Source organism: Symphodus melops (genome assembly GCF_947650265.1).
Source record: "Symphodus melops genome assembly, chromosome: 3".
Taxonomy (NCBI): Eukaryota; Metazoa; Chordata; class Actinopteri; order Labriformes; family Labridae; genus Symphodus; species Symphodus melops.
In genome coordinates, this window is record NC_136693.1 from 26,821,719 (window position 1) to 26,847,539 (window position 25,821).

Consider the following 25,821-nt stretch of genomic DNA (forward strand, 5'->3'; position numbering starts at 1 on the left):
CGCTGCTAGGGGAGCGGGCCGACTGAGCAAACGGGGACATTCTTTCTGCCTGAGGTCACTAGCTGGTCCCATTCAACCCCCCACACCTCTCCAACACCCGCTCTCTGCCCGCTCCTCTTGCCGAGGAGAGGAGGGGGGAGGGCTCAATGCCTGCCTCTCTCTCTCCTCTGGCCTTTTGTCCCCAGATGGAGAGCCCGAACCTCCTCACGCCGCAACAAGTGATAGCACCAGAAGCTCTGTTCGTGAGCTTTTATCTTACGCTTTCAGAAAACTTCATTTAGGAACTCCTTTGAACACCGAATGGAATTACAAGCTTTACTTATTGTGCGATCCAAGTGTAATTTATATGAAGGTTATAAGTGGTTGAAAGATTTAGATCTGAGTTTGAATATTAAATATTAAGTTTCATTTTGGCCTGAGCATGCTCGAAAAACACAAAATCCCGTTATACCTCTGCTAACAAAAACCATGTCTCAAAGTTTCCTCTCAGCCTTCATTTAAACAACAAAAACAAAAACGTGTTTTTTCCTCTTGCTCTTCTTGCACCTCGTCCTCAGTCACCGTGGTACAGTCGAGGCTCCATGACCTCTGCTCTCCTAAACGCTGGCTTGTAATTTGTGTTTATTTAGGAATGAGAGCTCATTCTGCTAATGCACTCATTTTGAGTGATAGTGTTGCCATGGCAATGCATGTTTGTCTGGTGAAAGAGGACTGATGTGTCGCCAAGGCAAAGGTATTACTCTGCTCAAATTTCACTCGAGTGTAGCAGGAGTACTGAGCCTGTTTATACACCAGACTCATCGATTCCATGAACAAACCAGTAAACTCAGCAGGAGGCTGTCATGAGACAGAGTTCTTTCATTTCACCTGAACAAGCAATAAGTGTGCCATGTATGCATCTACAGCAGAGGCTGACTTGGGTTGCCATGTTGCAGAAACCGAAGCTTCAGTGTTTAGCCAGCTTTGCATCGGTCTGTAAACTTTCTGCGTTCTCTAAAACCCTAAAACTGACTACCTTCTCTTATCAAAATGAGTACGTTGTTTTTCAGGACTGCTCCTTAATTTCTCCTGACATAGTTCACAGGATTGTAACTTCACCGCCCGAAACTATAATGGATAAAGTCAGGGGAAAACATTTGCATTCACACATAGAACTGCTACTGCAAATATCCAGGACTTTTTCAGGAATTTTCTTTTAGTGTGAAAGCACTCTTACTGTATTGATTATTCATGATCAGAATCAAAACCTAGAAGAGGGGGATACTCGCTGCTGCACTTCAACATCGCATGTTTCCTTAATGTCTGATGATACAGAAAGGTCTTTGAATGATTTCATAAATTCAATATCTTACATATTACTACTTTAAGCTAACTTCTGTTTAAGTTTTGTTCAACCAAAACTGGGTTCAAACTCATGTGTCAATTAAACACTGGACTGTGCGTTTTTCCAGGAAGTCTAATTATCCTTAAATTCTTGGATAATTCAGGGTATGTGGTCTTTTCTATGGCTGCTCAAATTAAACTACAGGTAGCTTTTGAGCTTTAATTAAACCCTATAATAAAACCTGTGGCCCTTTAATTAGACAGTTTACAAGCCTACAGAGGGCGAGCTTCATTCTAAAAGAAGAGGGACATAATTCCAGCCAAGATAAGACTCTAGTTGTACCTTTAAGGGTCTTCACTTTATATTTAAGAACTCCACAATTAAACCAAGCCGCTGCAAACACTTTCTCTCAATCATGTTTCAGGGTATCATAAAAGAGTCAAGATTGCAGTTTGAGCTTGTTGATCTGGGTATAGGATGGTAGGATTTCAGTAATGCTGCCTTAGATTACAGTCAACCTGTGAGTCTTAACTCATGGCAACAAAATATTATCAATATATTATTAATGTAGTCACATGGTGTGACTGTGGGACTGTTCCGCTACGATTCAGAGTTTTTGATGGTGGACATGACTCACCGGGTTACAACTGTAACAAAGACTGAACATATTATGGCAAAGCACTTCCTCAATTCTGACGTTTGGCCCTGTCTGATTGAGGGGAAAATGGGCTAACAGTGGGCAACTTCTGCAGATGGAAACCCACAAGCCATCACATCTCTGGTTCAGGTTTTGTAGTCAGTTAAGAGATGCATTGATGTCACGTTTTCCTTCTTGATGATGAAAAAAAATAAACATTTAAAAAGTAAAAACTGGGTTTTTTTGTCCACCGCTAACCCTGATGGCATCACTGGTACTTCGCCTTGAAACTGACCCTTGCATACTGGTCACATCATCATTTTACTGGTCTCATATTATAATGAAACATTTACCAAATCCCTGCTAATTTGCCTCCAATGACAAAAAAGTACAATCTCTGCAACAACTGTGCATAAGTGTCCATTATTGCAAATTAGTAAATCACTTTCTCACTCACACGGGGTCTACCTCGGGACAAGGAAGTCCTGAAACAGACTCATCGACATCGTCAAGAGGCGAGGAGGATGAATTACATGTTTTTTATTCAATGCTCTGGCTGTAGCTGCTTAAGTATCCCGTCATTAAAACACTGATGGAAGACATTTCTGTTCACTGTACTAACATCTCTGTAAGCTTCCACACTTTTGATTGTTTTGATCAAATCACAAGTTACATGTACACTGATCATTTTTTGGGGGGGTTGTTTCAAAAAAGCTTCAACTGATGTTTTTAGTTCTGGTGTCTTTGCATTTATCCTTTTCCACATTTTTGGCAGTGCCAAAGGCTGACAATACAAATGTCCGCCCCCTGAGTTTTCCCAGGAGGCATCACTCCTCTGTAGAGAGAGTAAAAATGGCAGCCCTGCACAAAGGTGGAGGTGGAGTGGAGGTGGAGATACCAGGGGAGGGGATTTTCTAACCAGAATTCAACGTGTGATGTCACAAGCTGAGAAAATTTGAAATGGAGCATTTTTCTCTGTGTTGAAGACTTATGCAGAGCACAAATAAATGATTTATTTCAAATTTTGTGGATCAACAGACACTCCAAATAAATGTTTGAAAACACTGTAAAAGTGGATTTTTCATAGTATGTCCCCTTTAAACTCCCATGTGAAGTTTAACATCTGGCAAAAACAACAGTCTCCTCTTATTTAACACAAAGCTTTGTAATGTTTCACTGACACCAAACCAGTCGAATGAGAGGTGCTGTTCTTGTTCTTCCTGGCGGGATGCAGCAGATTCAGTCTCTCTCTGTGTCTCTGGCAGAGAAGCGCGAGCTCTCCCTGGCTGAACGCACAGATATACGTGTGGTGATTTGCTTACTAAGGAGCTTCAAAGAGATGTTTTACACTGTGCCACGGTGAGCCTGTGCAGGCCTGCAGCCTCAACAAGATTTCAGTATTTTTGGTGACAACTCAGCCGTGAGACATTATCCGACATAAATGATGCAGTTCTCCACTCGAATCAGTAACATGCTTCTATTTTGAGACCAGTAATTGCTGCATAATCTCTTGAGCCAGCAAGGTAAACAAACACCCCGTTAATGTCTGGTGTTTTGGGACGTGATTACGTTACGTTTTATACAGACGTACACCTTCATCTGCCCTCCAGTCTGCCTCGCTTTGTGAACTGTGCTTATATGCACCAAAGAACATCTGATACACTGAAGTAGTCAACAGTAGAAAACTGCAGGACAAGGATTGTTCAAACTGATACTTATAATAATGAATTAGCTGCTTCTTATGTCCATACAGATAAGAGAAAATCATTTCTCTGTTTCGTAAGAAAGCAAATAGCCCGGGGTTCATGCAAGCACACAGCAAGAAAGATTAAGATGGCTGATAAAATATTCCTAATATTTCAACACGTACTTGAATGTCATTGTGGTGCCTAATAATAGAAACCACTTTAGTGGTTCAGGCTGCTGCAGTGTCAGTCTGATCCAAAAGGAGTAAGACTAACAGTTACCATTTTCACTTTTCAGGTGGCATCAGGACACGAATCAGAACACAGCCTCAAAGATGTTACATCTTTGCAAGGTTTTCTTTTCATGTACAATTTCTTTTTTGACAGAGCATATTGGACAATGACAGATCTGCAGTCTGTGGAGAGGGAGAGAGGACTTTTTAAATTGCCAGAACAAAGCTGACGCAACAACTGCAGAGGCTAACACGTCTTCAGACGAGCAGAAGAGGGATACAAGTGTGTGTGAGTGAGAAAGCTCTCCCTCTGAAGCTGTCTCTGGAATAAAAAATATAATAGCGTTAATATAGTCCCACTCAGTGGTGCACTGTTATTTTCTCATCTTGTAGCCTGGGAGCTTTTGAGGATTTGAAAGCAGATACATTTTGAGTTCTCTGCAGCTGTATTTGTGTGTGAAACAAATCACATAAAGTCCTGCTCGTAATCCTGCTAACACCATTAAATCTCGACACATTATGTTGTCAGGACGTTAGAGGACTGAACAGTTTCATGCTGCAGCTGAAAGGGAAAAAAAAGAGAGATTTTCCCATTAAAAACACAAATGACTGCGGCGTCACGATGAGCTGCCAGCTGATGGATGGGATGCATTGCAACAACACGAAAGCAAAAGTTGACTGGCTGGAAACTTTTAATGTGAAAATAAATACCTAGTGTGAAAATCATTTAAGCTCAAATCTACAGGCGTGTTATGTGTATCTCAAAGCATCCAGCCTGCCTGTACTTGGTTAGAGGAAGTCAGCTGCCCACAAAGGTTCAAATGTGAGTCTGCTACAAGCTTGTTAGCTCAGGGCTCACTGACCTCCTCCTAATGACAACACTCGTTTGTCTCTAACAAGCTGCTGGCTATTTATTCAGGTTACAGATGAGGGTACATGTTGTGTGTTAATACAATATAAAGAATGCAGGTGTTGATACAACAGCAAGACCTCGCAGTTTGAGTAATGCTTTAATTATTTCTAATATGGCTGTTATAATTAGTGTGCATGTAACTGTACTGTACTACTCCAGGAACAAAGCGAAGAATTGTGCGTTCCCTGTTTTCAGACTTTCTGATTTCCGCTGCCTGGCAGGTGCGACGGGTGGCGGTGAATGATTTGAGAAATTCAAGCCCCTGAGCTCTCTTCTCCTGCCAGAGCTTCCTGAGGCCGCTTGGATTACTGTAACACACCAATGAGTCACCAGCCGTGCGGTTGACAGTCTGCTCATCCAGCCTGAAGCAACGTCTTTCATTATTTTTATACTCTACCTGGAGAAAGGCATGCTTTATTTTGAACAACACACCGCCTCACAGTTGCACGGAGATACAGATGAGTGAGTGGTCCCGATAAGCAGCAGGGGGGCTCAAATGTTACGTTTGATTGGGCGTAAAATATGAGCCGTAAGAGGAGAACCACTGTGAAAATAACAACAACCTGTTACTTAACTTTTAGTTGACTGTAACTGTTGCACCAAAGAAACAGAAACTAAATCAGCTTCAAAGGAAGGATCTGGAACCAACTGACCCCAAATCTCAGAAACCCTGTCCACTTGTGTGTGCGTGAGTGTGTGTGTGTGTGTGTGTGTGTGTGTGCACATGCATGCCTTCAGAGCTCTCAGTGCGTGTGCTGTTTAATGTGTGCCCATCCCTGCAGGCCTGCCCCCTCTGATAAGCAGGTCTGGTACACTTTGTGACTGTCTGATCGAGGTCCTCCAGGGAAGGTCGGCTGAAGTGGTGGTGGTGGTGGTGGGGGGGGGGGGGGGGGTAAGTTTGCATTCTTGGCCATTTCATGAAAAAAAGGGTGCAACCATGGGAGTAAGCCAAGAGGAGGGCTCAATTATGCATGGTTAAACAAAGCCCAAGGCTACCAGCGAGCTATGTCTCAGCAAACTCTGCCTCGCTCTGGAGCTCCAGACCCCAGGAGGAACCCACTCAAGAGCAGAAAAAAAACCACAAAAAAAACCCCTGAAAGAAATACAAAAACAAACAGGAATACAGGAACCTCGCTGCTGATGAATCACTGGATTGTGTTATGACAAGTGCAGGCACTTTGAAACTAAACTTCTCAGAGGCCGTCTTAAAAGAAAACATTCCCATTCACATGAGGTCAAACGATTCATCACAGAGTTTATGTTACAAATAAACCAAGTCGAGAGGCAAGCTGGCCTGTGAAACCGTCAACAACGACGACCTGCTCGGAGCACACACGCCGACTAATCCTGGATGGGATTCCTGCTCCAAACTCAAGAATTATTCTGTCAGGAGCTGCTACTGGTTCTGCTCAAATGGCCTTAAAGTCCCACCTAACATATAATGAAGTAAAGTTCACAGCAGTAACCCAGTCAGTCAGTCTACGTGGGTATTTAAAGTCATAAGACTTTGGAGGTTTCTCACTAACGATTTTGACAGATATGCTTTGATTTCTCAGAGAAAGCAGCTTACTGAGCGTGTGGCTGCTAACATCTAAACAAACCCTCAAACTTAATCCCGACTGTTTAAACAGCCATTAAACCTCGAGCAGGTCAGAGGCCACTTTTTTTTCAAAGCAAAACATCACAACCTCGGCAACTGGACACTCCGCATCTGGCCCCCTCTTTCTTCAGACACACAATAAATCGGAAAGTATGTGGCTTTGGTTACATGTAAATTATAGGCAGTTCTTCCCGGGCCGGAGGGGGAGGCCTGGAGGATCAGTATCCATGTGAAGTACAATATATGAATGGAAGCAGCCTGGCTAAAAAGCTCTCTCCCAACATCTTCCTCTTGTTTCCCCGGGAAACAGGAGAGCAGGGCTGGGGTCAGGTGACGTTCAAAACACACACACACACACACACGCTCACACTATCTATACTGCAAGTTCAAAAACAAATGTAATTACTCATTTAAAGACCAAATGATGGGAGCATTTAGGCCTTGTCGGTGATGCTCAGGTGTTTTCATTCTTGCTGCAGGGAGAACGTGTTGAGCTGCTCTCTTGTTGTTCTGAACAGAGCAGAGGATTTTTCTTTTTTTAAGAAGCAGATACCCGGCTGTAACACCACCTCTGACAGCAGAGCTGATCATGGGTGATTCTGCAGCACAGATAGCAGCGGCTCAAGCCTGCAGCAAGGTTGTTTGAAACAGCATCTTGATCAGTGACGGAGAAGGAAAGACACAAACTGAGGCCGAAACCAAGGAACACAATATTCCTTCCATCTTCAGAGGAAAAACATGGAAAAACATGTCTGCCATTTAATGCCTCTGGCGTTCAAACATTCAATGGATAAACAACAGTCATTTACATTCCACTGAAAGGCACTTGAGCAGAAAGCAGCGAGCTGATTATTAATCGATTAGCCCCGTTCCTCCGCTCAGCGCCCACGTTTTTGACTTCTTGAGTGTTTGTAATGTGTGGTGCTGAGCTCATTGATGCCTCGTTTTGCTGGCTTGAGAAAATCACCGCTCTGCAGGTGAAATTAAGATTCAAGGCCAAATATTCCTTGGCGAGAAGTGGAAAAACAGAGAAACTGAAAAAGATAACCTGAGTAAACCCGTGAGGCCTGACTCCACAGCGGGGAGATACTGAGCGAAACACAGCTGAAGGCTGCTATTTTTGTTCTGCTTATCAACATGGACGGAGGTCGCGGCTGCAGTCGATGCTGTTTTAAAACTCTTCTGAGCCGACCTCGATGGTGACGTCCTCACTACAGAGCTGTAGCATCACGGTGTTTGTTTTTGTTGTTTATTACAGTTTTCGACGCTGCTGTGAAGACAGCTGAATGTGTGGAGCATTCAAGTCCAAGACTATTTCCCAAAGGAGACAATAAGACGTGTCACATCTCGAGCTGTGCATTTCCACTTGTCTCACGTTTTAATTCGATGACGATGATTCTGTAAAAACTTCAACATCACGATGCATCTTAATGCATCATGAAGGGTTGCATCCTAAACTTTCTATGATACTGCACATGGCTACTTTTGAACAATATACACAAACAGTCCAATATATACAATAAGATATACTGTATATGTGGCATATACATGTCGACCAATAGAAATAGAATGTAGGCCCAGATGCTGCTGGAAGAACTACTGTACAAGTAACATCAGTACGTGATAATCAATAATGTTCTGTCACTGCGTCGATGGAGAATTGTCCACGTCCACATCGCAATGCATCATGGGAACAGTTCATTTCAACATCCACATGTATTATTTTGTTTCGCACAAGAAAACTGCGATGCAAATAGCAGTGAATTTGTTTGTATGCTCTTTTTGATCTATTTTTGACTCTTTGCAGTCAAAAAATGATCATTCATCGTCTAACAGTGAAAGATTGTTCCAAACATCGACAGAAAGACTGAACATCCTGTGGTCATCGAGTGATCCTGAGACAGCTCTACAGGAACTGAGCGTAAACACGGACTGTCACTAGCCTCTAAGGCCACCAACCAATCAGAATTATTCAAAGAGAAATCGTCCAGTTTGGACCTCAGACAAAGAAACATTAGAAAACAAATGTGTTTAAAAAGACCTTCAAAGACTTTCTGACTTCCAGGCACACATACCAGACCCTCTGAAAAAAGCTCAGAGACCCACCAGTGTACAATCATTAGTCTACATCACTCACTATGGATTAGAAAAAGGAAACCAAAACATCTTAAAAACTGACACATTCATGAAAACAATGTCGCACTGAGTGAAGGAGGAGATGTGATACAAACATTCAGTTGAGTTTGGGAGCACACATCTTAGACTGAATCTAGTGAGAGCTCCTGTATTTCCTCTGCAAACATCTATGTAGCAGCAGAGTCATCATACAGCCTGCTCATATACAGCTTGTGACATTTCAAACTGCACCACAGAAACGTGAAACCTCCACAGTGGATCTGTGTTTTAGCCCTGGCTTCAGTGAACCTTCTTTTCCTAAAGTTTGTTTTGGATGTCACCTTCTTATCCAGCAGGTACTGGAAGCGTTTTTGCTCACATCCATTGGAATCACTGGTTGTAGTTTTACTCACCACAGGAGCAGCAGGTGAAGCAGTTTGTGTGGTACAGGTTCCCCATGGCCTGGCAGGCTTGGCTGGCTCCGTACACTCCCTTCCCACATTTGACACAAATACCTGTCAAAAACACAAGTTGGTCAGTTAGCTAACGTGGTGAATCCTGAGCAGAATACTTAAAGTAAAAGCAGAGTTTTATTCGTGCAGTGTGGAAATGATTGAAAGCACTTTTGTCTTTGTCGTCAGTAAAGCACTCATTTATGTCTGCTTAGTCACTAATGTTGTGCAAACATCTTACTGCCTTCATTAGTCACAGCTGGTTGTGCATCATTATCAATCCTTTCTGGACACGCTGCCAGTTTCGATTTTTTTTTTTTTTTCTCAAAAGCTGATCAAAATATCAACTCGTGCAAAATATATGATCCCTGCTGCATTTCTGACTATAGATTCAATTCACTGTTCACACTGCAGCTCTTAAAGACCAACATCACGCTGCACACCGAGAGTGCTCCGAAAACAAACTCTGCCTACACAACAAGAACAACGAGCTGCCTCAGCTGTGTGCTTCTATTTGAAGAACCAAAGAGGAAAGCTGGCGACTTCAGATCGCATCTTTCATTTCTTCAAAAGACTTCTCGTCCTGTAGCAGAAGACCAAAACATCCCGCTTCAACGGTCTGTTGTGTCGCAAGCCTAAAGCGACTTTCATTCACACATCGGCAGTCTACGAGTAGAGTCTGTTTAAGACGCCTCACAGATGAAGATGAGGCTGTTTTTACAATACTTTATGAAACCGAAGCTGCAGAAATAATCTAAGAGATGTTGAGGTCCATGACGGCGATGATGATGATGATGATGATGATGATGATGGTTTTGTTTGATAACGATGACTCTAAAGATGGTTTCTATACTGGTGAGAACTCTTGATAACTGCTGTCAGTGTTGGGCCTCGCCTCTCGTCACTTCCTGTCAGCACCTGTGTCTCCAATCAGACCTAAAACTGTGTGTTTGCTCTGACTGACTTTGTTTCCTTTATTCTCCATCCTCGCTTGTGTTGTACTCTGATGTACGTCGCCTTGGATAGAAGCGTCTGTAAAGTGAGTTTTGTAGAGGTCAAGAGTCCAAATATCTACATCATCAGCCAACACAATCCTGACTCTCAGTGTTTCTCCTGAACGTTACGTGTTCATACAAGAGAAGTGAAACTAAAAACACTGATTATTGTTATTCATAATGAGCTCCGCTCAGAATCTCAGTCAGGACGCTGAGGCCGTTTGAGCAGAGTTCACTGAAAGTGCTGCCAACATAAACAAACAACCCCATCACTGTAATTAGATTTTTAATTTCAATGTTGCCAACTATGATTGGTGCACAGAAATGTGTGATGTCATCCTTTTACATCGGAGCCCCTCCCCCATTTCACCTCTGAGCAGGGGGGACCCCACAAAAACAGAAGGCACAGAAAGCCTCCAGCTCCGGTAAAAACGTTGTTTTCTTGTAGGACTTAAAAAAAAAGTTGATCTAAGAGAAGGGATGTTTGAGTTCTTTAAAACAATACAGAGGTGTTAGATGTAAGAAGGACGTATTGGTGACACATTACAGAACAAAATAGAGGAGTAATAATACAATAAATGACACTTTAGACGACAGATATCGTATGTTATTCAGTCATCTCATTGGCCAGGAGCCGCACTGGGACTTCTCACTATATGTATCACTCCTCCGAGGTGTTCTAAATACTGTGAATTATGTACGACAGCCTTTGTTTAGACACATCAAGCTCCCGCTGTCTGCAGACCGTTACTTCACTGATTCACTTATTTCACAAGTGTGCACACAAATACTTATGTGTTGCTCGGAAACGCTCCAGCTCCTGTGAAGTTGTGAAAATAATCCTGTCTGTGATGCAAAATCAAAGCAAGAAATGAAACTAAATAATTGGGTGTTGCTGAAGTGTAGGATTGGATCAGTGTTCTGGCTGGTTGTTGTTGTTTTTTTGTCCGCCTGTCACACACTGATCACGTAAAGCACAGCATGTGTTGTTTTTTGACGTTATGTAAAAGAGTTAACCGGGCTCAGGTCCGGTTAGTCCTGGAGCAACGACAATCGTGATTAAGCTCGGTGCGGGACATGCGTGAGTGACATGTCATAGGGTAAATGGACGAGGGTGGGAGGAGACAGGTCTGGATTCACAGATCCTACACAGGTTTTTTATTTTTAAGATCTACTTTCAGACATACAGTCCTGGCATCAAACAAACAAACTATATGCTTAATATCTACATTTGTACCTCTACTTTTTGGATGTCTTTGTAACATCCAACATAGTAAGAGTTTTTTACTTTGTGGAGTCTGAGGAAAATGATCAGTTTCTTTCCCTTTGTTTATATCAGAGACATTTTGACAAAGCTCCTTCTAATACTGTCAGTGTGTTAAATGATGCTTTTAGTGTGAATTGATCATCCTCTCTGCTGAAGTTTCTTCAGCTCACATTAACGCCCTGATCGGTCAATAAGTTCAGAGTTAGTCCGAGAATACTGGATTGGACTTCAGGTTGTCGAGCGTGTCTTTACTTTTCCATGCCATGTGTTTTAAACTCATGTCATCTCTGTTAAGATTCAGATTTACTTTATTGATCCCCGCAAGTGGAAATTTGCTGTTTACACTTTGATGATCATGCTACACACATAGGCTGAAATATACTCATGCACAAACAGGATCCTGTGGACATGCACTGATCATCATAGCAGCCCCCAGCAGACGCTCTGGAGCCGGTGGATTCAGTGTCTTGCTCAAGGGCACCGGCAGTGCTCAGGAAGTGGTGTGGCACCTCTCCAGCGACCAGACAAATTTCCAGATTGGTCCGCACCGGGACTTCAACAGGCAACCCTCCAGTTCCCAACCTAAATCCCTACGGACTGAGCTACTGCCACTTAAAATGTCCATTAATGATCCATAAGATTAAATAGCACAGAAGTTTAAAAAAAACAACCTTCAGGTCTTCAGTCATGTTATAAACAAAAGCTGCGAAAGAGACTGAGCACGTCCCAAACTGCAAAACTTAGTTACTGAAACGCTGAAATTGTATTTATGCAATTTAGACATTGTGGAGAAATGTGCTGGGAGAAATGAGCCGAGGACTTCCTGTTGCAGTGGCATCCAAACACGTATTGATAATGTTCAATTGTGTCATATCTGAGTCTGACACGTTTGTATTGTGAGAACTCTTAACATGGCGGATTACTGATGATGCACTGACCTAAACCAGAGTATCCACAGATACTGCAGGTACAACGTGTTCTTCAGCCAAAGCCGACACAAAGCAGCTTTAAAGAGAAGGAAGACGCTGAGTGAAAGGGAGAAGGAGGGAAACGATGGCTTCAAAAGTATTGTGACGCAGCAGCAGCAGACCAACGATCGCCAAACTCACACACAAGAAAACCTCCACTGGGGTCACATTCCTCAGGGAGTGCAGGGTCAAAGCCTGCGTGGGGTGAGTCCAGGGTCACACGGCCTAACCCCCCCCCCCGTTAAATGATTACCTATGTTTTATATAATACATATCTCAGGATGGTTTCAGAGCATGGACGCCCTTTGTGTGAGCTAACAGTGGAAGTCTCTGGCTATCTGAAGAAACAATTTGTCTTTCCTAACAGCTCTGCTGCATCCTGGGACATCAGCAGACACAGATAAAGGACACGCACACGCAAACAGTGACGCCTCAAATCAATGATCAAATTCAGAGTCAGGGTTGGCTTTTGTAACCTCAGCTGGTTATTTGCTAACTGCTATCTTGTCTGCTTGATTTCTCTTTTTCAAAATAAAATTCTTTGATGGAAAGAGAAAAAGTGTTAAAAAGTCTTTCAAGCGCTCTTAAAAACGTGTGTTTTGTTCCGTCACATGTTTTCGTACTATCTGGGGTCCAAACTGCACTATTTTTTTTATTTAATACATCTGATTGGTTGATAAGATATCACAAACTTGGGACTTCCATGAAGCAGCATATACATTATGGGAGTTCAGCGTTTAGTTACTCATAACTCAGGTACGTGATCGTGCCACTTGCTGTGCCTCTACATAAACACCAACGTGCAACCTTGACTCCAAGTTTGGTGTCCCAAACATCAACATGTTTTCACAAAGAGTGAAAGTCACACATGGCACATGCGTCTGATCTCCAACAAGGAAAATCTCTTATTCTTAGTATTACAGTTGTCAGCATATATGTGAACAGTTATCGGGGGAGGATACTTTCCATGACTGCCTGACTTTAGCTTTGACACTCGTCCCAACGTCTCAACTGATTTATTTATCAACACACCTTCATTATTTCACTTCACTCCTTCTCTCTGCAGCGAAGCGGCACATTCCCAAAGACTTGACCAGATCTCTTTTGTCAACATGTTTTTTATCACAAGAAAACTGAAATCCCAAATGTTCTTACATTATTCTTTCTACATCAATGCAAAATGCTGAAGCATCTTATGAGCTAAGAGATGGTTGTGATTTTACAGGACAGAAGGGAATGTCTGCGAAGCGCGCTTGTTTTTCATTTTAAAACAGGAAGCTGAATCCCTCATGTGCCCATTTCATAACATGTCCATGTGGCAACAAGGACAGGATGTTGTGCATTCAGTGAGGTTAAAAATAAAATCACTGGATGCACACGTCTCTGCAACTTTTAACAACGCAGTGTTCGGCTTTCCCACAGCCGAGAGTGGAGACAGCCATTAAACATCACACTGATGAGTTTGATGAAGAATTTAAACTGGAGTGTGTGTCACTATTAAAGGATGTCGTTATTTCTGAAAGAAGAAAATGTTACATGGAGGGTCAAACAAAGGCTGTCTGATGTAAAAGAGACGCTGGTTATGTGTATTAATTTTGTCTTCTAACAGCACGGAAATAAAACAATGACTGTCGTTATACGCAGGCTCCTAGAGATCTGTCCAACAGAGACAACATCTGTAAAGACAAAGAGTTGAATTTTCAGTTTGTGGACCCAAACTGCTGCACACTGTTTAAGAACGCTCTGCACGTCTTCCAGGAGTGTTTCACTCTCTTTCACTGCACAACAAACACGGTTGCGTATGATAAATCACTGGCAAAGCAGAGTGCACAAAGGCAAACTGACAGTACCAGGAACCGTGAAACGCGACTGTTGCAACATATTCTACCAAAAAAAGACAAAGCATGAAGATACTCCGATAAACAGACAAGGGATTTTATATGCAGTGATTTGGGAGCTATGTTAAACGCACAACCCTGAAAGCTAAAGATCACTTCAAGTGAAACTATCTGAGGAAACTGTAGTGTGTGAGAGCATCAGTCCATCAGTCATCTGTTTCCTATAAACTCTTGAGCTGGAGGTTCTGCAGCGAGCAGTCAGGTCGATTCTAAAGTAGAAACAATAAAGGTTCCTCATGATTGAAGCGTTGCCTCGTCATGCTGACACAGCGTTCAGGATGAAAGAATAAAGGAAGGGCGCAAAAATCCAATTTGTGGTTTTATTAATTTTCCACACAAACGGCAACAACAACAAACAGCTCTCCAAGTACTCCAGACATGGTGCAGAAATGCAGGATGTGGCACTCCACTTCACACGGCCTCGATAACATGAAAGCCTGGAAATGAGAGCCTATAGGAGAGAGGTGGTCGCTTGTGAGACATCTGAGAGCCTCTGACACATCAGAGGAGGATGAAGCTTTAAAACCTGAAGTAAGATTCTCCTTTCATTAAACTGCTTATCTGTTGTCGGCTGCAATTTGTGCAATAAAAGAGTACACAGTGTTGAAAGGAGACTGCGGGCCAACATTGAAGGGGCAGTGTGCTGTTGCAACAAGTCAGCATGCACGCATGTGTGTGTGTGTGTGTGTGTGTGTGTGTGTGTGTGTGTGTGTGTGTGTGTCAGGCATGTGCATGACTACTGCCATTATAATTCTGGGCAGGTGATCAGACTTGACCCCCACCAACTACGTCTGGCCCGCCAGCCAAGATCGTGTGCCAAGTGTCTGGTGTTGCCCGACTCCCCACTGGCTGGTTAATGAAGGGCTTCGCGGGGGAGTTGTGTGGTGGTGTGGTGGAGGGGGGGGGGGGGTGAGAGGAGAAAATGGGTGGGGTGTTCCTCCCTCCCCTCTCTCTGCTGCCTGAATTGCAGGCCTGTATCAGGCCAGCTGTTGATTCACAGCTCCTTCACCACCACAACAAACAGAAGGCCACACAAGGGCCGCTCAAGCAGAGCCGGGCAGTGTGGGACACTGGCAGAGTGCCCCCCCCCCCCTCCACCAAAAAAAAAAAAAAAAAAGACGATCAATTTCTTCACTGTCGCTACGGAAACAGAGCTGTATCCATAGGGGTTTTTGTAAAGAGAGTCTGACTGTATTCTTCTCTCTCTCTCTCCTCTTCCACTCACCATCTCTGCCCAATTCCACACTCTCTCAATTGTGTCTCCTGCTCTTCCTTCTTCCCCCCCCCCCCCCCTTCTGTCTTTACTCCTCCTCCTCTCACCTGCTCCTCTGGAACAAATCAACAGATGTCTACGCCTTGCTCGGAGCAAGTGCACAGGCTATAAAACAAGCCACTGTTCTCTGACTGCAGCCATTTGTCTGACTGCTGATTCAAAGGTAGACAGCAACTTCCTCAGCGGGATTTCCATGGCTGCTGAACCCAACACCTTTGGTCTCATAGTTACTTATCACACTCACAAAAATCCCAGCAAATGTTACTCTTGAAATCTGGCAAGAATCCAACACGCTCCCTCCTCCAGATGGTGCATTTGCAAAAAAAGAAGTCCAGACCATGTTACTCTGAATGACCAAAAAAAGTGTCCACTCTGGCAGAACAGAAGGTTCCATTCAGCGAGGTGCAGTGCTGCGCAAATGTTCGTCGTGCCAAGACAGAAATTAGTATTGCCCTGCAAAGCCACTGTTATCAGCCACAGAGGGACCTGTTAGTGTTAACACTGTGCAAGCTGCTTGCAAATAGACCTTGAAAAGATGACAAGCCTATAAATAAACCTGCAGTGAAAACACCAGCAAGCACTATTTGAACTATTTCCTCGAATCCCATTTTCATAGGCTGTCACTTGATTCAGCAAAAGTTACACACAGATATGTCATGCTGCCAGGACTATCGTGCAGTTGCACACTTGTTGCCATCGATATTATATATATATACATACAGTACATTTTGCAGTTATCAGCAGAACACCTCCATTTCTGATCTCCTTTTGTGGATTCCTAAATTGCTCTGCATTCTGCACATGACTTAAAACATGTGCATGTGGTTTACTTTTAAAGCATCATGCAAACAAGGTGAGTGTGTTGGGGGGGGGGGGGGGTTAGATGCAATACTTTCAGGTACATATATATGTACATATATATGCGCCAATCTGACCCTACACTCTGTACATAGGTGACTTTAACAGATGGTGGGTTAAAGTGCAGGTTTTAAAGAGACCATAAGTGTGCCGACAAACCTGAGAGTAATAGTACCTACCAAAATACTCCTTTTTCATGTGCATCTCTAATTCCTTCTCCAGCTCCAGGGTGAGGGCCTCCAGCCGTCTCTCCGCTTGGCTCGGCCCGCTCTCCCTGCTGGGGGTCACCTGGTAAGGTATCTTGAACCTCTGGCCTGACGTAGCTGCTTTTGACACCCCATAACTAAACGATAAGGACGATCCAGCGGTCATCTCCGCAGTCCCTCCTGACTGTGCCGACTGCTGCTGGGGCTCTGGCACGGCCGAGAGCACCTGGAGATGGAGGCGGTTATGGATCCCGTTAGAGTCTCCAAACTCCTGTAACAAGGTGTCCTCGTGCAAACTGGTTCCGAGCATTGATGACCTGGGCGAGGGCAGCTGCAGGTCCGGGTAGGTGCTCATAGACCCCCTGGAGCTGCGGGAACTTCTGGAGCTGTGGCTGGAGATGCTGGAGCGGGGGCTGACCACGCAGTTTGCAGAGGTACCCGGTCTGGCGCTACCATCTTGGCTGCAGATACTTGAACGAGGACTCGGTGCAGGGTGCAAAATTGCCCCCTCCAGGTCATGGTTGCCCCCAGGCCCGTACCTGGAGTCGGAGTAACTTGACCTCGGGCTGGTGGTGAAGGAGTACTGGCTGGCCGTGCTGGACCTCGGGCTTGTGTGCCTCTGGTCGTAGCCCATGCTGATGCCGCTGGTTCGGTTGCTGCTCGGCTTGCTGCAGCAGTCGCAGCTGTTGAGGCTGGTCCGGGGGCTGGAGTGTTTACTGGTGTCGCTAGCTGTACTTGCATAGCTGGATCTAGGACTTAGGACGCTATTGCCCTCACAGTGAACTAAACTAGACCTGGGGCTTGTATACCTGTCCTGACCCGGTACAACCAAACTCGTGCGCGGGCTGCTGATGCTGGACCTCGGGCTGGCGTGCTTGTTCTGCTCCTGCGAGGACAGGGACGATGCTAGGCTGGACCGGGGGCTTGTGGCATTGTATCTCCCGTCGTGGCTGCTGGTGATGCAGACGCTGTTGCACCTGTTGCCGGGCAGAGGCACCGGTTTATTTAGAGGCACTCCGTCGAAGGTAGACCCGGTGCTGTACCTGTGGCCCTGCACCTCCAGAGAGTACCTCCTGTGCCTCTCTGAAGCGCCCGTGTAGCAAGGTAGAGCCACCTCGGATTTGGTGCAGCAGCCCTCCTCAGCGTAACCTGCGTCTCTTTGAGGGGCGCAGAAATCCACAGGCACGGTCCGGGCGCAGTTCACAGGTCGCACCGGAGCCGCCGTGTACACTTTATTCCCCGTGGTGAAATTCTCCACAGTGTGATGCTGCTGGTGGAGCACAGAGGTGCCATTCATTGGCTTACTTTTATGCTCTCCCGCTACCGGAGCCGAAAAGTCTAAATCAGGGTTTATGACCAGGTCTCTCCTCGCGTTGTACATCCCGTCTTTATACGCATCGTACAAGGAAAGGTCCTCCATTAATGTGCTGGCCCGGAGTCCCAAATCCTCCTGGTAGTGCTCCATGTTGCGCGAGAAACAAGTTGAGAGTGCGCTGCGCTCCGCGAGCCAAAGCAGCGAGCAGCGCGGAGCACTGATTGCGTTTCACATGGAAATCAAAACAACGCGCCGCGCTCCAGCCCTCTCTCATTTAGAGAAAACCTCCAGCCTACTCTGAGAGCTCCACCGTGACCCACATCCTCATCTTCTGCTTTTCCCCTTCCGCCGAAAAAACTAACTCTTTCTCACAGTTTCAGCCGACAGGGATACGTTTGTCAACTTCAGTTTTTGTTAAGTTGAAAGGTCTTTACAGTCAATGGCGCGCTGCGCGGAGGAATTTCCCCTCGTTGGTTTCTCCTCCAGTTTTGCTTACGGTCACTATGCTGCAAATCAAAGTAGGGTGGATAATCGTATACGCCATAAATGTCCCGTGTGTTTGAGTCCGAGGCCCACAAAGCGTTTGGAAATCTAAGAAAAAGCCATTTTACACAGGGGACTTGTTCGCGTGAAAGGAATGCGGGGATGGAGACAGGATGCGCTGCGCCCCTCAGGAATGTGGTTAATGCTGCAGAGAAACAATGATTGCGACCAACTCAGCAAGGGGCTGCCGGCTCTGAAAAGAGAATAGTTTAGAGAGAAGGGGACGTCTGCATTCATCCCAGGCAGACTAAAATACCGCACAAAGCATGCCTCACCTGGTCCGACTCCTTTTCCACCAGATAGAAACTGCAATCAGTTTATGATATGAAGAGTAAAGCTAATTATAACTTCAGTTGATCAATTTGATCAAGGCTGAGTGTAGTCTGCTAATTCATCCTCAATATTTGAATATCATCCGGGTACGCTTATGTTCAGCTATTTTCAGTGTGGGTCATTTGAGGAATATTATGATTTTGGCAAAGTATTTTTAAAAAATGGCTCAATTTAAGCTGCAACGTTATATGTAAATATCCCACTGAAGTTTGTGAGTTACTTAAAAAAATACAGCCAAGTGAGAAGCAGTAGGCTAGATCTACTTAGAATATTTAGTGTAAAAAAGTACTTATTTAGACTATTGTATAAAAAAAACCTTAAAATTTGACCGAGATAAGAAAAAGGAAATCACACAAACAACGTTTGCTTTATAAGGTTTTATGTAAATGCTCTGTCAACTTTTTCCTTAAACAGCAAAAAAAAAATTAAAAAAAATGCAGAGGCATATTTGGATGTTTTTGAACTTTCAAAAGTTAACTGAGAGAAGACAATAAAAACGATTCATTTTCCATGAATTGGTGTTACTGTTTAAAAGGTCGGAGGTAAACGCTGAGTTGGTCTGCAGACAGTAGTATCCTGTGACTGAAGCACCTGTTAGAACTGAACATTCTGATATAAAAAGGTGCACATTGACCTGAACATTTTTAAATCATGTAAACAGTGTTGATCTGGAACAGACTGTGTATTGCTTTTTGGAAACTATCCAGAAGCTCATTTTGCTTTAGCTACTCATCAACTGCCAACGAGTGGAAGAAAAGAGAGAGCCACAGCAACAAAGGCAGAAACAAACAGGATGTCTAACAGCAATCGACCAAGAGTGGAGCCGTGCGATTTTTTCCCATGGCCTCTACTTCTGAACCATTGCACCACCTCATCCAGGTTGTGCTCCTGGGGCTCATAACCCAGCTCCACCTTCGCTTTGACCATGCTGAAGTAATGCGTGACGCCAGTTTTATACACCTCTGTGCGTGTCAATAGAGGTTGGAAGTTATAGAAGGGGCCAATGAGGTGGTGAACCATTTCTGTGAGGAAGGCGAAGAAATAGATGAGAGTGATAGGAAGGCGCAGTTTAGGGAAAGGATAACCTAAGCCCTCCACGAGGGGTCTGAAAAATTCAAAGTTGTTGACAGGCCGGCCATCGGAGATGAAGTAGGCCTGGCCAGCAGAGCGGTGCTGCTTCTCTGATGTCAGCGCCTCTGCAGCCAGCTCGTGTGCTGACACCAGGTTGTCCACATGGACAAACTCCACCAGACTGCTTGGATCCCCGTAAACAAACCTGAAGATCCCTTTCTCAATGTAGCCGACGATCCTGGGCAGGTGCCTCTGCTCGCCAGGCCCGTAGATTCCTGCTGGACGCAGAGCACAGGTGCGTAGCATCCCGGAGCCGCCCCTCAGTGCAGTGCCATTAGCCTTTAGCACTGCCATCTCAGCAAGGGACTTTGTTCTGGAGTAGTGATCAGGGTGAAGATGAAGCGGTAGATAAGGGAGGCTTTCGTCCCCGTTCTTTATCACTTGACCTCCAAACACCACGTTGAAGGTGCTCGTGTAAACCAGCCGGGATACTCCGAGCTCAACGCAAGCCTTCAAGACGTTCTGTGTGCCTTGAACATTCACCGCCTCAATCAGATGCTGGTTTAGCTGCTCCCTGCCAGACATGCCATAGGAGGCGAGGTGGAGTACACAGTCCACGCCAGTGATGGCTTTCTCTACATGTGCATACTCGCGTATGTCTCCCTGAATATACTCAATACCCTCTGGCAATTCCTGGTGGGGAGGGACGGTATCAAACAGAACGACTTTGGTTCCTTTTTTAGTCAGGGAGCATGCCAGGCTGCAAGGGGAAACAAATGATTATGAATGTGAACATATTTCAGCAAGAAAGTAATTCATTCATTGATTTGATTCACACAAATTAGTATGAACATATCAAATCCAAACCCCTCATCCACTTAACCTCCTTTATTAGAGACTATCCCGTCAGCTCCCTCCCCTTATACATTAACCTTTTTCTTATAATTGTCTAAATATATTATCTCTGACATGCAAAATATAAACCTGTGTTATTACATTTATTTATAATTGCATATTTAGACAGGTTCATATTAAAGTAATTCTTCACACGTCCCGTTTGAGCCAAAGAGCGGGTTGAACAGAAATAACTTGCGCAATAACGCCACCTAGTGGTAGTAAATAGTTATGACAGCACAAAGCAACTGTTATCATTACCTATTACTGATTGAGGAGTGTGTAGTAAAAGTGTAAAATAGATCTTACCGATAGCCAACATATCCACATCCCCCGGTGATCAGGCACGCGCGTGCACGTGCAGCTTCCATTGCAGGTGGTGAATCTGTGACTTTACAAAAAAAAAACGTTCATTCAATACTTCAACGAGTGACTTAAAACGAAGATATGTGTGATGTGTGTGTAGTCCAGGCCTACATATTTCTTCTTAAGTTCAAAACTGACAAACTAAATAAAGTTGCTCAGCTCACAAGAAGTTAAAAAATGAAGGCATCACTGCCCTCACGTTATGATTTAGTTGTATCACTACGCGGTCTGTTGAGGATACCATAAACATCTATCATTATTAATACAGCCCAGATTATGTTACAAACTCCCAGTATTTCATTTCCTTGGGGGAGGCTGATTTCAGAAGTCCTGGCTCACTGGAGTCTGCACAGACTAACCTGCTTAGGATACAATCACAGTGTAAAGTAGGCCACTTATTCTGAGGAGGCTACTCACCTGAACAGAAGTGTGGTACTTCACGAACAGACTAACATTCACTCAATGAAAACTGTTCTGTAACACCAGTGACAGACCACCGGTGATGAGCGTTTCCTCCTTCTTCTTCTCCTTCTTCAACTTTCATTGTCGATGCATGCTGCCATCTACTGTATGGGAGTGTCACATCAGTGTCTGAAAATGACACTCCCCTGTAGCCTGCCTTTCCTTTGTTTTCCCCCATGCTCAATTCCCTCCCCATGTGTATCACCCTGTCTTTCAATATTTCTGTCAGTACCATACACTGTAAAAAAAAAAATTATAATAATAACTGTAATATACAGTCCGTGGTCTGTACTGAATTCAACAGTATATTCTTGTATTTTATTTTATTTTTTTACATTTTTTATTTAATTTAATTTACTTTATTAATCCCTGAGGGGAAATTCTAGTTTGCACTCTGTTATTGTAGAGACCTGCTTCTCACACAGGCCTGAATCACACACAATGCATAAGACATGCATTAATGGAGAGATGTTAGAGTGTGGCAGTTTTCCCCACTGGAAGAGCACCCTGAGCTGGTGGGGATTCAGTGGCTCGCACAAGGGCACATTGGCAGTGCTCGAGAGGTGGTCTGACTGGCACCTCTCCAGCAAGGCCGACCTCCTCCGTCCACATCGGGTCTTGAACAGTTGCATGTATGACTTGCTTGTTGAGTCCTCACACTTCCTGATTTCTCACTTTCCCTTACTTCCCTTGATTAGTCGCTATTTGACCTCTGTCATTGGTTTGTTAGATTTAATGACCACTGTTTATTTAAAGACTGTCCAGCACATGTTGAGAAATATACAATACAGATGACTTTGACTACAATAATGGAGGCAATCATTTCCTTGTCCATCAGCTGTGTGTATTTCTTGTGCAATTTTGGCTATGCAAAAATGGATGCAAAATGATTTCATATTGCTTTGAAACTCGATCCAGTATTTATCATTGACTGTATCAGGGAGTCTATATGAATTGTACCTTCAGCCTTCAAAGTAAAAACCTCTCTTTTCAAAAGTTCAAAAGTAGTTAAAAGATGTCTATGAAGAACTAAACCTGTAACACCTCGATTAACCTTTGTACTTTGGATCAGTTGCAGGGTTCTTTTCTGAGAGAAAAAGAAACACAAGCCACATTCTAACAAACATTAATGCGTAGGTGTTCTCTGTTATCAGTTAAATGTGACTCTATGGAGATACACAAACACAGACAACCACTAATTATTTAAGCCGTGGACATCTTCACCCAGTTTTATAATCAGCTACTACAACAGCCAAAGCTGCACGGGACCCTCAATCTCTCAAGGTAAGCTATTTCTCCAACAGATCCTGAACAGCTCTTTGAATAGGGTTGCAAAAAGTATTGCAATGACCTGTTACACACAATATGATGTCGGGCCTATCTTTTGCAAGGAAAAGCACATTAGCAATTGTGTATTGATTTTTCACTTTTTGCACACCTCTTCTCTCTTCATCTTGCAGCACTTAAAATAACTGCCAGGATTCACTTCCTTGTTTTAGTCATCTTTAAAAGAGTCAAGGCTTGCTCTGTGCATTAATACATTAGGCAGCATCATGGATTAACTTGCAGAGTCCATGTCAAGTATAGTAAGATATATTAACATTATTTGGAGATTTGATAGCATAGCATACGATTTTGTAAGAGCTTGGTGCTCTTTGAATAAATGTTTCATCATCTTCTGTTAATAGTTTATACAGGTTTGCAGGTTTTACTGAGGGCTGTTGTTGGCATGCGATGCCTTACAACCAAAAAGAAAGAAAATAAAAACATGTGATGTTGTGTATTTTGCAGGAAAGATGAATTTGCAGGAGTACTTCAAAAGAATTGGTTTGCACGGCTCTTTTGATAAACCTGATCTTGAAACACTGAGGTTGATCCACAGACAGCATGTCATGACGGTCCCATTTGAAAACCTCAGCATGCACTGCGGGGAGAGGATTGTCATGGACCTCGAGGCGACTTTCAATAAAATAGTGAGGAACAACCGTGGAGGATGGTGCCTTGAGAACAACTACCTGTTTGGCTGGGTGCTGCGAGAAATGGGCTACGACTGCACAACACTCAGCTCAAGGTGTTTCATGATTCCCCTCAATGACTATTACCCTTATGAATCCCATCTCATCCACAGAGTGGTTATTGATGGAAAGGCTTACATAGCAGATGTGAGCTATGGGGTGTCTCTTCAACTGTGGGAGCCCCTGGAGCTCATCTCTGGGAAGGACCAACCTCAGGCATCTGGCATCTTTCGTCTTATAAACAAGGGGGACGCCTGGGTGCTGGAGAAGACCAGCAGAAAGCCAAAGGTTCTCAATCCAAACTTTGCCAAGTCAAGTCTAATTAACAGGATTGAAACAAAGCCAGTCCACTGCTTTACTTTGACACCCCGTGAGCCAGATAGTTTCCTTGATATAAACGACAAACTCCAAACTGATCCGATGTCATTGTTCAGAAACAAGTCCATTTGCTCTTTGCAAACACCCACAGGATTCCGTGTCTTGGTTGGTTGGACCTACAGTGAGGTCACCTTCAAACCTGAGGACGGTGTTGATCTCTTTGACATGAGGGAGATAAAGGATGAAGAGGTTGATCAAATCCTAAGGGAGAGGTTTAATATAAAGCTGCAGAGCAAGATGACTCCCATAGGAAACAAATCTTGGTACACGCTGTAAAATCTGACATACAAGGGTTGTTAGATTGACCTAGAATTTAGTGAAAACACGAACAAGGTGACATGATTGAGTTGAATCAGAACTAAGTTAACAACACTTTGAATACTTCTATTTGAATGACTGATACTTCTGGCAATAAAAGGTGGCTTACATATGAATCTGACTAATCTTTGCAAAAAGAGCCTCTAAGTCAGAAGACTTTCTTTGCTGTGTATCAAATTTTAACTAAACAGTTTATGAGAGAAGAAAGGAGTCTGCTGGTGCAAAGGAGTGAAGGAAGTTTCAAACATCGAAACGTTCAGAAAATCATCAAGTAAAATAACTTATTTTTGAATTGCTCTGGGATTTTTTATATAAATCTTGAGTATCGTTAAACACATCAGCAAAACAGGCTTCTTCCTTCTTCGAAACATCGCCCGAAAAAAAAAATCCATCTTCCCCCCTTACATTACTCTCTTTTTTTGTTTTGTTTATTGGTTGTTGTTTTTTGTCAAAGCGTCTTCAATTCAAACGCAACAGATCTTTTTTCCAGCAAGGGTTAGTCAATGTTAGAGCAAATCAATGTGTGATTTACTTTTCAGTAAGAAGTCAGAGGTGAGGTGTTAATGTAGAGTCGGGCCCTCCTGAGTGAGATAAAAACCCTGCACATGGGCCGTGAAGCTTCATGTTTGGCCTATTAGTTAGTTGGATGACATAATCTGATCATAATCTTCATAATTTTGTTCTTTTGGCAATTTGTGCTCAAGAGCGAATGTATCTTGAGTTTACTCAGTAAACATGTGCATCTTTCTGCATCAAATAATAACTAACTAAATTATTTAAATCTAGACATACACAAAAACAGTGTTGACTGTTAATTGTGTCCGATTTCTTATTCATTTTCTCCAGATGCACTATTTAAGATTTTGGTTGAAATTGTCTTTAGGTCCTTGATAGAAATTAATAATTCATGTGCTCTTAAAAAGGAACAAAGAGAATGTGTCATCTGTAGCAGATATGAGCACATAAAAACTCTGGCAGGTTGTCAGAGATACATTGATGTCCAGAGAAGCACAATATATGATGTTGTCACTCACTATGTGTTATCTTTAAGAGGCAGACTGATCATAGTTTTCAGCTAGCATGGTTGGTACCCATGAAGACAACATATAACACAGGTAGAAAACACACAGTAAAGACAGGCTGAGGGGACAAAGCTCTTTTTGAAGCGTGCCCTCTTCCAGGTCAGGGCTCTGTATCTCCGAGCCGATGGCAGATCTGTAAGAGTGCTGTCCATGTTCCCTGTTGAATGACAGAATGAATAACAGCTCAATGAGAGCGCATATTTCGAGGTCGAAACAGAATGAGGACGTCCTGAAAAGCAACGAAGAATTTACATTAATTAAAAAATTCAATTTTATTTCCTCTTGGTTGAAGCTTCTAATGTTTATACCTGGGAACATATTTCAAGATTTTACTTCAGAATATGGATGATTCATTTACAGGAAATAACATTTCACAGGCAATACGGGTTGGACATTTCACTAATCAAGTATAATCAAATGGGAAGACCTAAAGGAAGGAAAGGGGAAGGACATGAACATGCTGTCTTCAAAAATCCAGCCACTCCCTCTCTAGAAGTGGGTAAAAGCTGTTTCACATGTTTTCATGTTGGATTTGTTTTGACATGTCACTATGCAGCCTGTCTGACCTCAACACTTACTTATCATTAAAAATGTTTGTTTCCTTAATTTTTTACTTTTCC

At 43.5% G+C, this 25,821-nt stretch overlaps 3 protein-coding genes across 3 annotated transcripts in view; 1 reads left to right on the plus strand and 2 right to left on the minus strand.

Annotated features, from left to right (window-relative positions):
* The window catches only part of wtip (WT1 interacting protein), a 32,041-nt gene extending 13,373 nt beyond the window's left edge, over positions 1-18,668 (minus strand). The window contains exons 1-2 of the mRNA XM_079339357.1: positions 16,398-18,668; positions 8,921-9,022 (exon numbers count right to left, since the gene is read on the minus strand). Of these exons, the coding sequence (XP_079195483.1) occupies positions 8,921-9,022; positions 16,398-17,889 (1,594 nt within the window). The 5' untranslated portion in view covers positions 17,890-18,668. The remainder of the gene's footprint in view (positions 1-8,920; positions 9,023-16,397) is intronic.
* Positions 18,669-18,977: 309 nt separating this feature from the next.
* On the minus strand, positions 18,978-21,528 carry sdr42e1 (short chain dehydrogenase/reductase family 42E, member 1). Its single transcript, XM_079338681.1, has 3 exons — positions 21,364-21,528; positions 20,890-20,965; positions 18,978-20,446 (listed from the first exon to the last, which is right to left on the minus strand). Exons 2-3 carry the CDS (start codon positions 20,949-20,951, stop codon positions 19,348-19,350), a joined length of 1,161 nt encoding a protein of 386 aa, XP_079194807.1. The 5' UTR covers positions 20,952-20,965; positions 21,364-21,528; the 3' UTR covers positions 18,978-19,347.
* Positions 21,529-23,198: 1,670 nt separating this feature from the next.
* On the plus strand, positions 23,199-24,077 carry LOC306821576 (arylamine N-acetyltransferase, pineal gland isozyme NAT-10-like; the record flags this gene model as incomplete). Its single annotated transcript, XM_079340087.1, has 1 exon — positions 23,199-24,077. The coding sequence occupies exon 1, from the start codon at positions 23,205-23,207 to the stop codon at positions 24,075-24,077; it is 873 nt and encodes a 290-aa protein (XP_079196213.1). The 5' UTR covers positions 23,199-23,204.
* Between the last annotated feature and the right edge of the window lie 1,744 nt (positions 24,078-25,821).

Bases quoted from the DNA above. Each gene is read 5' to 3' on its own strand.
- sdr42e1 (XM_079338681.1), bottom strand. From the start codon at position 20,951: ATGGAAGCTGCACGTGCACGCGCGTGCCTGATCACCGGGGGATGTGGA. The intron at 20,447-20,889 runs GTAAGATCTATT...TTCCCCTTGCAG, and splicing joins TGTGGATATGTTGGCTATCG to CCTGGCATGCTCCCTGACTA.